The sequence below is a fragment of the Gorilla gorilla genome, chromosome 16, assembly GCF_029281585.2.
Source record: "Gorilla gorilla gorilla isolate KB3781 chromosome 16, NHGRI_mGorGor1-v2.1_pri, whole genome shotgun sequence".
Classification (NCBI taxonomy): Eukaryota; Metazoa; Chordata; class Mammalia; order Primates; family Hominidae; genus Gorilla; species Gorilla gorilla.
In genome coordinates, this window is record NC_073240.2 from 93,652,031 (window position 1) to 93,666,194 (window position 14,164).

General features: G+C 46.5%; 1 protein-coding gene across 1 annotated transcript in view; it reads left to right on the forward strand.

Moving 5' to 3' along the window:
- Window positions 1–14,164, forward strand: part of ST8SIA2 (ST8 alpha-N-acetyl-neuraminide alpha-2,8-sialyltransferase 2) — a 74,926-nt gene that overhangs the window by 32,690 nt on the left and 28,072 nt on the right. The window contains exons 2-4 of the mRNA XM_019010293.4: window positions 3,524–3,586; window positions 7,720–7,848; window positions 11,827–12,084. Of these exons, the coding sequence (XP_018865838.3) occupies window positions 3,524–3,586; window positions 7,720–7,848; window positions 11,827–12,084 (450 nt within the window). The remainder of the gene's footprint in view (window positions 1–3,523; window positions 3,587–7,719; window positions 7,849–11,826; window positions 12,085–14,164) is intronic.

A 14,164-nucleotide genomic window follows, 5' to 3' on the forward strand; every position in this document is an offset into this window, starting at 1 on the left:
GATTTGTATGATCCCAAATCAGCAAGATTTGATGTTCTCCAGGACCTGGCTGGAAGCAGGAAAAGAGAAAGGCTGGAGCCAGCTATTTCAAGGCATTTGGTCTCCTCCAAGGCTGGCTCTCAGGGACTGGGGGTGGGGCTGTGAGGAGGGGAGGTATTGGGCAAAGTGTACAAAGTTTCAGACAGAAGAAATAAGTTCTAGAGGTCTGTACAGCATAACTACAGTTAATAATACTGTATTGTGTACTTGAAATTGCTAAGAAAGTAGATCTTATATGTTCTTAACACAAAAAAATGGTAAGTGTGGGCCGGGCGTGATGGCTCACGCTTGTAATCCCAGCACTTTGGGAAGCCAAGGCAAGCAGATCATCTGAGGTCAGGGGGTCAGGAGCTGATCAACCTGGCCAACATGGTGAAACCCCATCTCTACTAAAAATACAAAAATTAGCCGGGCGTGATGGCAGGCGCCTGTAACTCCAACTACTCGGGATGCTGAGGCAGGAGAATTGCTTGAACCCAGGAGGCGGAGGTTGTAGTGAGCCGAGATCAGGCCACTGCACTGTCCAGCCTGGGTGACAGAGCAAGACTCCATCTCAAAGAGAAAAAGTAAGTGTATGAGGTGATGGATATGTTAGTTAGCTTCATTTAATTATTTCACAATGTATACAGATATCAAAACATCATGTTACGCATAGTATATATACACAATTTGTTTGTCTATTATGTCTTAATAAAGCTGGTGGGAGGTTGGGCACTTGGCAAAAAAAAAAAAAAAAAAGAAAAGATTAATGCATCCCTACTGTCTCCTAAGCTATACTCCATGAGCATGGGGACTATATATATCTAGCTTGGCCAAAGCCTGAAATATAATATTACTCAAAATATTTTTGTTGACTGAACAAGAAAAAAATAACTTAGATATATTGCTATCCTCATCCAGAGCCACCTTAGATTTCATGAAATAAACTGGGTTTGGGTTTGTTGAGGTTTGCTTTTAGTACAAGCCAAATTTTGGATTTTTATAAAGTTAAATCTGTCGACTTTTTTTTTTTGTAATTTCTTCTTTTTCTTCTAAATTTAAAAAGTCCCTCCCATACACTCCTCAGCCCTCATCAAAGATTTGATGAATATCCTCTTCCCTGTTCTTACCAGTTTCTTGTGGGTTTCTTTCTTTAAATATTCAACTGTTTTGGCCAGGCTGGCTGGGTGCAGTAGCTCCTCCCTGTAATCCCAGCACTTTGGGAGGCCGAGGTGGGCAGATCACCTGAAGCTGAGAGTTTGAGATTAGCCTGGTCAACATGGCAAAACCCTGTCTCTACTAAAAATACAAAAATTACCTGGGCGTAATGGCAGGTGCCTGTAATCCCAGCTATTTGGAGGCTGAGGCACGAGAATCACTTGAACCCAGGAGGCGGAGTTTGCAGTGATGCACAATCATGCCACTGCACTCCAGCCTGGGCAACGAAGGGAGACTCGGTCTCAAAAAACAAACAAACAAAAAATTAACTGTTTCATTCTGTCTTTCTCATACGGTGATGCAGGTACTCCTGGTACTCGTCGTGATAATGTAAGATTATTTTAGGAATTCTATTGATAAATATTCTTGTGTTAATGGTAGTGTAGGGTTTTTTTAAATAACTTTGTAATCAAGACATGAAACCTGATTTCACAGAGGATATTGCTTAGGGTAAGGGTAAGTTTTTAAAGATGGGTCTGTTTTAAAATTTAAGTGGATAATAGTGTGTGCAGTTGATAAATATGAAAAACTGGTGATAGGGATCTGAAAATTACTAAAGTTTGGGAAACATTTGTTAAATCCATGATGTTTTTTCTGTGTAGAGTAAGGTAACACTCAACTGTTTTTCTCCCAACTCACCACCAGATCATCAACCAACTATTCCAAACTATTTATAGAATTACTCTGCTTGACTTAATGTCTGGCCTAGCAGGTCTCCCCTCTCCCCAAGGAGGGCTGATTTTGAGGGTTAGGGTCCAGCTGGTGGCATGTGAGCAGACAGTGACCCACGGGCCATAGCACATCTAGCAATGCCCTTGGGACCCAACCCAGGTGAATGTGGGTTACAGGACAGGAGCTGACCCGACATTCCCGGACCCCAACATGGAAGTACAAGAACACTGTTATCCCAAGGAGATATTTCCAAGGGGAAATGGGGAGGGACAAAAATAAATATTAGGCATCAAATTAAAATGAGAAGACCCAATGTTACTCTTTGTAATTGAGAACTAGATTTGTAGTGATGAAATCTGGAACCTTAAGGGAGAACTAAAGTGAGACACTGGGTAGGTCATAATACCCTTTCTGTTGTCTAATTATCTGCCTATGAAATGGGTAAATATAGCCTGTTGCCAAATAATGTTGAAAAGACAATTTATCTGGAAAAGACATGTACATATAAGCATGCACACACTACAATGTGATATATACAAGTATGCGAATCCTAAGGAAATCAGATACAAAATCCAGACTTAAAACCAGTGTGTGGATAGGCAATAACTCCCCCGACAGTGTTCTCATTTAATGACAAGGTTCCTTTCAATACACAGCTTCCCCAGTGATTTTAATTATTTATTTGGAGTCTGCCAACACCTTGACTGAAAGGCTAAATGGAACTTTAAAAACTGAGAAAAGCACCCAGTACCTCCCCACACCGCATACCCCATCATTTTTTAATTAATAAAAATAATGAATCTCACATACAACTTTTCTAAAACATGCAGGGCAAAAAGTTGGGGGTACTCGAGGCACATGTATTTATCCATCCACCAACCTAATGTGTCAGTGAAGCGGGATGAAACCGTGTGGCCAGACAGAATGGGATTTGGCAGAACCGAATAGAGCGTAGGGCTGGAAAGGGCCTTAGAGTGCTTTTACTTCAAAAGCCTATCCTACAGAGGAAGAAACAAGGGATCTCATGACTCACATACACCCTTCTCACTTCCCAGTAGAGTGACACCACTTAATACTATTTCTTTTGCCACCAAAGAGCAAACTGTGATCACATTTGAATGGAGGCACTGTTGAGTTAACCTTGCTGCCTCTGTTGAATTTCTGGTGTCTCAAAGTTGGAGAGAATGCAATGGACAACAGCTCACTACATGTGAGTGAAAGCAAGAGAAGACAGCCAGCAGGTGCTGAGTCATGCTAGAGCAGATGCTGAGTCATGTTGAATTATGCTATCCTGTGGGATTCACCAGGGGAGACTAATCCCCAGGGAGTTTATTTGCTGTCTTAAATGAGGGTCTCAAGTGAGAACCTGGGTACTTGCTAATTGGAACAATATTCAAGTGGGGAGAGGGGCAGGGGAGGATCCAGGAGGTCCACACCCTATAAAATGTTTGGGCTGTGTCTGGGGCCAGGACTTTGCCCATTCTGCAGAGTCCAGAATGAGGTCTCTTCCACCCTCTGTAGTTTTCCAGGTGGGCTATGGGATCTCCTGGCAATTGAAGAGGGCTTTGCAAAGATGAGCTGGGTTTATAAATAATGCATTTCCTTTGTCTTGCAGGAATTCGGGAGGCAGAGGTACAATCAGATCAGCTGTGAACAGCTTACATAGCAAATCTAATAGGTTTGTAAATTAGATTTTTTGTTCATTTGTTTTTGCTGTAAGGCAGCTATTAATCTGCTTCTCTTCTTTGCTGGATGGTGCCCTTCTTACTTAGCAAATAGATCTGTTTCGTTTCACTTTGGCTTTGCATTTCCCTAATCACTTTTGTGGGGAGCTGTCAATGGAAGATCACATGAAATGGCCCAAGGTCTAGAGGCTGCAGAGATGGAAAATGCAGATGGGTAAGAGTCACTTTCTGGAAAACAGCCCACCCACTTTGTAATGCCTGGGACACCAATGAGCTTACTCAAACTTGCATGTTTGCTGAGCAATGGAGACCCTGAAGGGAACCAGCATTTTCACTCAATTTCATTGTGGTAAATGGCTCGTCCAGGAGGTTAAGATGGAAAATAAAGCATTCAGGAACTTTGCTGAGGCCTCTTAAAATATTTAGGGAGTCAACACAGTAATGTTAACCCTGATTATTGAATGTACGCTCCAAATTCTGAAAGAGTGTTTCTACTTCACGTAATGGTGCAGAACAGTCATTGCCAGGGGACAGCTTGATACAGGACAGTGCGCAAACCCAGGCTTGCCCCTGGCTGTGGCTGCACCATGCTTCTGAGTCCCCATTCTCCATCAATGACAAGTGCCCCATAGCTATGGCCTGTAGTCTTATAAGCTTGAGCTTAAGGAGCAGTGGAAGGAAGTGCCAAGTTATATGATGTAAACAAAGGCTACTACTCAAAATCAGGGCCTTGTTTTTCTTTCTAAATATCCTATTTTGGTCATTGTGGGAATAAGAGGTCCATATGATGCAGAGGATCGTCTATTATTTGCCCTTCCATATTTTTTTAGATCTCTTTTCTGTATGAGACCTGTGAAGTACATCTGTCCCTGACCCTGCATGACTGACTCGAGAAACTGTTCCCTCTGTCCCTGGCATCATTGCTTCTAGCTCCCTAATGACCTCTTAGCCACCTTGGAGCTATGAATGAAGCCCGTGTTATGCCAGGTGAAATGTGAATATGGCAGAAAGAAAGAAGGCCATGTGCTCCTAAGTCTTTCTCTGTTCTATTATGAAATGATGCCCCGTTCCGGAGAAAGAAGATCCTGCCCCTGAAGCCCAAGTCCTCGTGGTAGCTTGAGGGGCCACAGTCTCATATGAATCAAGTATGAGAAGTGGAAAACAACAGTCCTGGGAGCCAGACAGCCCTGGCCTCAGCCCCAGTGTTTGTTAGCCAGGACCTTAGGCAAGTGATTTTACCCCTCTGAGCCTTGGCTTCCCCCATTTAATTAGAATAATACTGCAGTGTCTTCTTTGAGGAGTGTTTAAGGATTAGAACCACCAAATGTAAGAATCTATCTAGCCCAACACCTGATATGTTAAAGGTACTTATTTGATGCTTGTTACTACCACTGTGGATGTATCTGTGGCATGAAAAGAAGGTCACTGGGAGTGAAGTTCAGGAGTCGGGAGGTGAAGCAACTTAAGCCTGAAATGTACCTCTAGTGTCATTTTGGAAATGGGGGAGGGGACTGGAAACAGGAGGACACATTCATTGAAGAGGAATATCTCAACTCACCAATCCAACGTGTTTGTGCAGCACACAGCGTGTAAAACCTGTGAACCAAGGTGGACCCTGGAGTTTTCTAATCCATCCCCTTTATTTTACAGATAAGAAGGCAGAGTCTGGAAATCTGAAGTGACTTTTCCAAGTTCCCCAGGTAGACTGCAACTGAGCCAGGGTTAAAATCCCTTAAGACCATGATGGGCTATGCAGGATGCCATCCAAATTCACCCTGGAAAGTGGAGAGAGAAATGGAAATTTGCCATTACCCACACCAGCGTTGATCTCTCTCCCTTTCCAACCTTTGCCATCTTGTGTCCAGGAGAAGTCTGGAAACGTTTCCTGGAGGTTTCCGAGCAGGTCCCCTCTCCAGGCATCCACGGTAGAATTCCTCTGCAGCTCCTTCTTTCCTGAGCCTAGTGCCATCCAGCGTGCCCCAGTCTCTGAGAAGCATCACCCTAGACTGAACCCACCTTAAGCCATGAGACACCAGAGCCCAGTCACTGATTTCTGATGAGTACATCAGCTAGCCTCTTAGTGCGATAACTCCTCATCACCAACATTAAAGCATTTCTGTTGTGCGTGCCTACTGAGGGAGGCTTCAACAAAGCTGGGGTGAAGCCGCTAATTCTGTGTCCCTGAGGTCAGTGCCCCTGCCTGTGTTCTGCATAGAAGTTGGTAGTATCAAAAGGATGCAGCAATGCCAGCTCCTGCTAGAGCCTCATGAGGTGGCAGCCAGCGGGGCATACCAGAAACATCCATGCTCCTTTGAAAATTCCAGAACCTCACGAGATGGATATCTGTCTCTTCTACACCTTGTTTCTATAAATGGGCAATCTGTGGCTCAGAGAAGTAAAGCAATCGACCCACAGTCACACAGCTTATGAAATCTTTCCACTGTACCCTCTGCATCTTGCATGAAAACAGTAAAAATTCCAAAGGGTTAGGTCTTGTGTACCCTCTCGGAAGCTCCCTTAAGCCTGCATGCTAGGAAGAGTTCCTCTGCCTTACTCAAAACTCGTCAATTCTCTATCCTCTGCGAAGTTACAGATATTTGAATTCAAGAGAAGTGATATCAGCCAGAAGGAGTCAGAAATATTGAGGAATGGAGGTGGGTGCATGAAGGGAATGTGTGAGACAACATGCACCCCTAAACGAAATCCTTCTCTACCTGAAAAAGTCAAACTAGGGCCAAGCATAGTGGCTCATGCCTGTAATCTCAGCACTTTGGGAGACCAAGGCAGGCAAATCTCCTGAGGTCAGGAGTTCAAGACCAGCCTGGACAACGGGCGAAACCCCATCTCTACTAAAATACAAAAATTAGCCGGGTGTGGTGGCATTCGCCTGTAATCCCAGCTACTCAGGAGGGAGGCAGGAGAATTGTTTGAGCCTGGGTGGTGGAGGTTGCAGTGAGCTGAGATCACGCCACTGCACCCCAGCCTGGGTGACAGAGCCCGCCTCTGTCTCCAAAAAAAAAAAAGAAAAAAGTCAAAGTGGAGCGTCAGGTTTAGAACTCACTAACAGGATTTCATCTTTTTTAACTTGGCTGTTTCAAGATAAATGGAGAGGACACAGATGTTTGGTTTGAACTCTTTAAAGCTTCAGAATGTGTCATCACAAATCCACTTATTCTAACTGGGAGAATCTGCTGTCAGCACAGACAAAAAGAACTTTGGATGTGACCCACATATATCTGTGTGCATCCAGCAGCAAGGCGGCTAACTCTTACACTGCCTTTAAAGATGGAATTGTAACCTAGTTTATAGAAACCTACTAGCATAGATTTCAAGCCTCTGAATTCAAGCCAGTCCTATAATACCTGGTGTTCCTGAGTCAGATGGAAAGGGGGTGTTTACCCAGAATCGTGATCCACCCAGGGAATATAAAGCCAGCCAGTTCTTTCATTCACTCGAGGCTCCCCCAGGATCGATTTCAACCTAAATTCAACAATACTTATTTATTGAGCACCCGCTATGTTAGACCATTAGGGAATATAAAATGAATGTGGGAGATCCCTTGCGTACAGCCTCCTATGAGGGACAGACACAGCACAGATGACTGTGTAACAAGGTCCATGTTTCAAGGAGCATATCTCGGAATTACCCTCAAGAGAGTGATGGGGCTGCCAGGGAGGAGGGTGAAGCCACAGGCTACAATTACATTGTCCTGGTATGAGTTCTTGTTTTCTCTTTTAAGTTTGTAAGCCCATCATTTGATACTTTGTTGCTCATATTACCTGCTCCTTGTAGAGTTTCTTATCAATAGCTTGAATAAGAAATATTACTCTTCTGACAGTGACTGCCAGGTTTTAGCAGGAAAAAAAAATCACTAGGGGCAGGGGAAGAAAAATAAGTTTATCACCCTACTTCCTGTCTCCAAGAATGTATGTAGGTTATACCTGAGGGACAGAGTTTGTGGATTACTGGAAGATAAATAGACTTCCTTCTCTTCTCAGGTAATAACTGCAATTTTGCTCTTCTGGAGAAGTTTACATTCAAGCCCGTGCAAAAACAAAACTATTAGACTTGTCGTTGGCTTGCTAACACATCATGTCTACCCTCTTTCTTTTTTTTTCCCTTCCAGAGCTGAAGTTGTAATAAACGGCTCCTCATCACCAGCTGTTGTTGACAGAAGTAATGAAAGCATCAAGCACAACATCCAGCCAGCCTCGTCCAAATGGAGACATAACCAGACGCTCTCTCTGAGGATCAGGTACTGGTAATTACCTACAGGACAAGAGGTAGACTTGGTCTTGAGCATACACGGGCAAATTGCCGCTCTTCGTCATCTAAAGAAGTCAGGATAGAAATAAAATGTTTACCTCCCGCTGAGGCAGGTTTCATCTGTAAGTGATCAATCGGAAATAAAAACCCGAGACAAGCCTAGCAGCCCAGCCTGTGTATGTGGCGACTGGGGCCAGGCAGTGGCAGGAACACCTGCTGAGGTTCTGGGCTTAGAAGCAGCAAACCTTGAGTCTCGGGTCAGCAGCAGAGGGAATCTGGGCAGTGGAGGCCACAGGTGGCTGCTTCTTCCCAGGGATAAAGAGTCCTTACTTGTTGGGGTCTGCCTGGGATTCACATCCCCTTTCAGTGACAGTCCTCCAGTTTGTTCTTGGAGAGCTGCTCCCTCCCTCAGCCCTTGCGGCTTGCATAGGCTGCTCCTCCCTAACAACAAGAAAATGAAAACCTAGAGCCATAGGGGCATCCGGAGAACCCAGGAACTGACATGACACCCGACCAGAAAGCAGAGGTCTGTTTAGCCAGAGAGCAGCTCTCGTCCTGATCTGTGCAGAGTGATGTTTTCAGAGCACTGCAGGCATCATCGGGTAGTGGCAATGGGGAACCGTAGAGAAGGAATTACAACTTCGGCATTTTGGACACTTAGCTTAGATATAGCCATGATTGACCCAGCAAATATTTGTAAGTATAATCCAACTATTCAGTTCCAGGCATCGTGCTGGGGCCCCGGGAGTGCTAGCATGAATCAGACATGCTAGCTGGGGACATGAATATAAGCAAAGACAAGACAGCGTGGTATGACATACACTTTAGGTGGTGCTGCATCTTACACATAGATGGAAATAAACAGGCCATACTGAGCAAAGAGTCATTCATTTTGTAAGAGGACTAAGAAGACTGGCCAGGAAAGGCTGGCCAGGAGCAGTGGGTTTTGAAGGATAATTAGGAGTTCACCAAGCTGCTTCCCACATGCACAGAGTCTGTGATCTGGTGCTTGTGGACAGTGCTGCAGGAGCAGGAAGCAGGAGGCAAGGAATAGGGGGGTAAGGTTGGGACGATAGGCAGGACCAGACGGGGAATGATTGATGACCGTCCCAGGCCATACCATGGGGAGAGAGGAGAGCAGCCATCAGCAATGTCACCACGCAGAGCAGGGAGTTGCCCCCTCCACAAGGCTCACTGTCAAAATGGAAATGCCTCTGCACCCTAGTTCTTGAAGCTTAGTTTTGGGACCTGTGCAGGGCTGGGGAATTGAAAGGCATGAGCTCTGGGGACCTAGCAGCTGAGAAACCATCTGAAGTAGCTGACTCCCTGCCACCCTGCACTCCTTATTTACCGCCTCTTCAGAGGCCTACTGGTGGCCCTCCATCCCCCTCACGAAGCCCTAACAACCACCCCCTTTGATCAGGGACACCGTGGAGTCAGCAACCCCAACTGCATTAGTTCCCTAGGGCTGCTGTAACAAATTACCAACAACGTGGCGGCGGCCTAAAACAACAGAAATTTATTCTTGCACCGCTCTGGATGCCACAATTCTGAGCACCCCCTTGCAGGCTCCAAGGGAGAACCCATCCTCTCACTGCTTCCAGCCTCTGGTGGCCGCAGAACTCCAACCCCTGCCTCCATCTTCACGTGGCCCTCTCCTCTGTGCTTCTGTCTTCTTCTCTTCTGTCTCCTATAAGGACACCTGTCATTGTATTTAGGGCCCACCCGGGTAATCCAGGATCTAATCTCCAGATCCTTAAGTTAATTACATCCGCAAAGATGCTCTTTTGAAATGTGGTCACATTCACAGGTTCCAGGGGTTAGGAGGTGGACATATATTTTAGAGGGGGTCACCATTCTCCCCACTACACCACCGTGAATGAAATCCTCCTGCCAGTATGAGCTACCCATGGTCCCCAATGTCCCTTTCTCCAACCATTGGATAGAGAAATAGCTCCCCCACCCCTTGTGAAGACGAGACTGTGTCCTTCTTAAAGACCCTGCAAACACAGTCCCTTCAGCAGCAACAATGTACCTTTACCCAGAGGGAAAAAGAATTTCCTCCAGCTTCAATTAATCACCAAGATTATTCATAATAAAAGATTCTGCAAGTGATTTGGAATGATGTTTAATAATTGATGGTAATTTCTCATAATTAGTTAGAAATTAATTCACTCACAGAGGTGTTTATTTATGGGCTTTCTAGGGGCTCTCTTTGTTTTTAAATGCTTTGGGGTAAGTAATTGCAAAGGTTTCAGCAATTTCCCAACTATATTAGTTTGTCAAGTCATATAATCCTTGGTAAAGCACAGTAAATAAAAACAGTGCCTCTGTTTTCCATCAACAGATACGAATTATTCTACAAGGGTGGTTTCCCCTACATGATAGCAAAAGAGGCAGGTCATCAATAAGTAAAGACAATGGATGAGAAGCGTCGAGCTTACCAAGTGTTCTAGCTGCCCCCTGGCTGCCCCGGAGGCTCTTGAACCTGGACACACGTTAAAGTCACCCGGGGAGCTTTTGAGAGCAATGCTGAGACCTGGGCCACTCTCAGAATCAAGATTTCTCACATGTCAGCCTGGAAATTTGAAATACTTAAAGGTTCCCCAAGTGACTGAATGTGCAGCCTACTGGAACGTACCATAGGTTGTGAACATCTCAAATCCAGCAGGCTTTCAGGCCTCAGTGTTACTATCTGCGAGATGGGACAGCCATCCTGCAGCGTCTAACATTTGCAAAGTGCATGAAAATTCTGCACCTCCAGGACTCTGAAAACAAAGAACAGCATCTTTGTATCTGTTCTAGATAGGAATTTGCAGCAGAATATGAAATTAATTTCAGCTTATCTAGGTACTCAATTTCTTTCTCTTTATGACTGGAATCATTTCTTAAAATCTCGGGTGATTTATACAGTTCTTTAAGTAAAACTCCCAGCTAGGATTTTCAGGTTCCTTGGCAGAAGGCTGTGTGTTTCAGGTAAAGCTTTTCTGGCAACGCTAAGAGGACACCCATCCCTTTCCTGACCCCACTTCATCCTTTCTTTGTGCTTTGCTAGATGATTCGATTCGAGAACTTTCTCTAAATCAAAGCTACCCCAGAGCCTAGAGAGCTGTGCTTCGTTCTGAAACAACGCAAAAGAGCCCTTCTCCGTGGAACTGGGAGGGGTCCATGTTTACAATCCCCCCATAAACACTAGAGAGCAACTAGAGGGGGCAGCAAGGGGACGTGCTCCAGCTTGCAGGATGGCAGGCCATCCTCTCAGTGTCTCAAAGGCAGAAAGTGTCCATACACGTCACAGTATCCGTCCCCCCAGAAAGCCCCTTTGCAATGTGCCCAGAGAAACCTTCCGTGGAAGAAAATGGGCCGGTAAGGAGTGAGAGGCGCCTGTCATCTGGCTTTCTGCTCCTAGACAACTTTATTATCCTTTTTTCAAAATCTAGGAAGTGTGGGAGTAGCAGAGAGACTTAGATTTTATACCTAGCCATTCATTTTCATCCCTGTCAGAGGATGGCCCTAAATCCCCCTAAGAGAGTGAGGGTAATGTAAGCTCACCAAATGTCTAGGTGTGCCCCAGACTGTGGGGCTTTCAGGGACATGGGGCTTTCAGTGCCCGAGCCAGACAGTCCTGGGGAAACTGGGGTGGTGGGCCACCCTTCCTTCTGGGCCCCGCTGTGAGGAGCTCACTCCAGCCCTAATGGAGTGATTCCACAGGGCAGTTTTCACCTAGCAAAGGAAGAGGGTGTAACCCTGGCAACCCCCATATTGGCCACCACCATAGTTGCTTCTGGGCCACTTCTGGCCATCCCTGCCTGGAACCTGTTCTCGAGGGCATCTGAACTCTCATCATACTCTGCGTGTTTGCTGGGCTGCAGCCACCGTGCAGGGAGACCCTGGATAGGAAAAGCTGGGCTGGCAAAGGGCAGCTGGCACCCTGGAGAATTTCCTCATGCATGTTTGGTTTTCACAGGAAGCAAATTTTAAAGTTCTTGGATGCTGAAAAGGACATTTCTGTCCTAAAGGGAACCCTGAAGCCTGGAGATATTATTCATTACATCTTCGATCGAGACAGCACCATGAATGTGTCCCAGAACCTCTACGAGCTCCTCCCCAGGACTTCGCCACTGAAGAACAAGCACTTTGGGACTTGTGCCATCGTGGGCAACTCGGGGGTCTTGCTGAACAGCGGCTGTGGGCAGGAGATTGATGCCCACAGCTTCGTCATCAGGTAACACGCCCCAGCAGGCACTCTGGGGCCAGAGCGGCGGGCAGGCTGTGTTTCAGTGGAGCATTGCCAGCTGTCCCAAGAGATTGAAACAAGAGGCCCTGGTGGAGTTAGCCCCTGCTCTCAACCATGAATGCTCATCAGAATCACTTGGGGAGCTTTGCCTCCAATGTCCAGAATGTACCTCAAAGCAATTAAATCAATGGAGGAGAGGGGAAGAGAGGCGTGGCAGGGGTGCAGGCAACCCAGGGAGCCCAGGTCATTCTGATTTACAGCCAAGGTTGAGAATCACTGATCCACAGCAAAGATGGGCAGATGCTGGCCTGCAGCCTAAAGTTTGGTTGGAACACAGCCATGCCACCCATTTTCATATCATTGATGGCTGTTGTCTCACTACAAGGAGAGTGGAGTCACTGGGCACGGTTAAGTCATTGGGTGAAATTGCAGCGTCACAACAGAGAGATCATATCACCTGCAAAGCCAAAAATGTCATTATCTGGTGCTTTATAGAAAAAGTTTGCTGATCCCCTGAGGTAGAGCCTGGTACAAAAGGCTGGTAAGAAAATCTCCTGGGCTGGCCAGTTGTTGCTTCAAGTTTGCAAAACTCTTGTAAGTATCTTGGGAGGGGGTGCCCTACTAGTGACTTTATTACCCTGTTCTCAAAATCTGGGAAGTGCGGGAGTAACAGAGAAACTTGAATTTTGTACCTGACTAAAATTTTCTCTAAAATATCAGCTCTCATTTTCCAGTTGCCTGGGACATTTGCACACAAGGTTGCCCATGGCCCTGCCACCTGACCCCCAACCCACTACAGTCATGGAAACAAGGCTTTGCTGTCTCCCAGTCAAAATTAGGGCATGCGGAGCCTCGAGTTTCATTCCAGCCGGCTCCCCAGCCCTGGCGGAACTGCAAACGTTCTCATATTTCTGTGGGGACCAACTCGAGGCAAAGACAGCCTTGTCCTGGGGCTTTGGGAAGCCGCCCTATTGTAGAGTTCCCTAAACCTTGGGACATGGGAAGAAACCGTGTCTTTACTCTTGCATCCTCTGGGATTGAAACGCTACCACAGCCTGGCAGCCAGAGTTTTGTCATCCTCTGCCAGGTCTGTCTGGGCCTGGCATATCCAACAGCTCAGTCCCTGTTTTTCAAAGCCCTTTAGCCTAAAGACTGGTGGAGGGAGGGTGAGGGGAGGGGAGAGGAAGAAGGAAGAGTGGCAGGTCTGTCTGATTGGAAGCCGGAGAAGGAGTGACGGGTGGGTGTTAAAGGTGAGTGTGTGGGGGCCAAGGCCTCCTCCCAAGGGGTCAGATCCTCTCCAGGAGTGCCCAGCAGTATCCGCGGGGGGGGGGGGGGGGGGTGGCTTTCTGACCTAATGCCACACATGTAAGCCATGCCTCTTCCATTGTCACAAGTCATGAGTCCCCACAGTGAGCTTTACACACCCCATGAAGTCCTGACCCAGGAATTTTTAGAGGCAGATTTTGGCCACAGTTTCCTTTTGGGACCCTTTCACATAGTCAGCAGCGCACAGTCCAAAGCTGTGCCTTGGCTCTGCTACCCATTTGTCACATGACTTGGAGTGTATCTCTCTGCCTTTCTGGGCCTCAGTTTTATCATCTGTAAAACGGGCTGGGTGGACTGGCTGGCCTTGAGGTTCTTTCATTATGAATACGGTCTGTGCTCTAGCCCAGTGCTTCTCAGACCTTACCATGGACAGGAGTCAGCTGGGCCTATTGACATGCAGAGTTTTGGGGTCTAGGGTGCGGCCGGCAACTCAGCATTTCTAACAAGCACCCCAGGGGACGCCACTGCTGGTGTGTGACTGCACGTGGAGAGGTGCAGCCAGGGTGTGCTCTGCCTCACTCCTGGGAGTCATGTCCACAACCATCCACACATACTTGGAAAATATGGATCAAAAATGCCAAGGAGCAAGTTACTTCAAAAAGTGCAGTTGTTCTTTGTCCCTTAGGCCTATGTCCATGGCTCTGAAACTCCCACGTGTCTCTGGGGTGGACCTGAGGGGTGTTTTAGGACAAGATTATGCAGCCCCACTGGGTACAGACTTAAGTTTGACATCAGGGATACA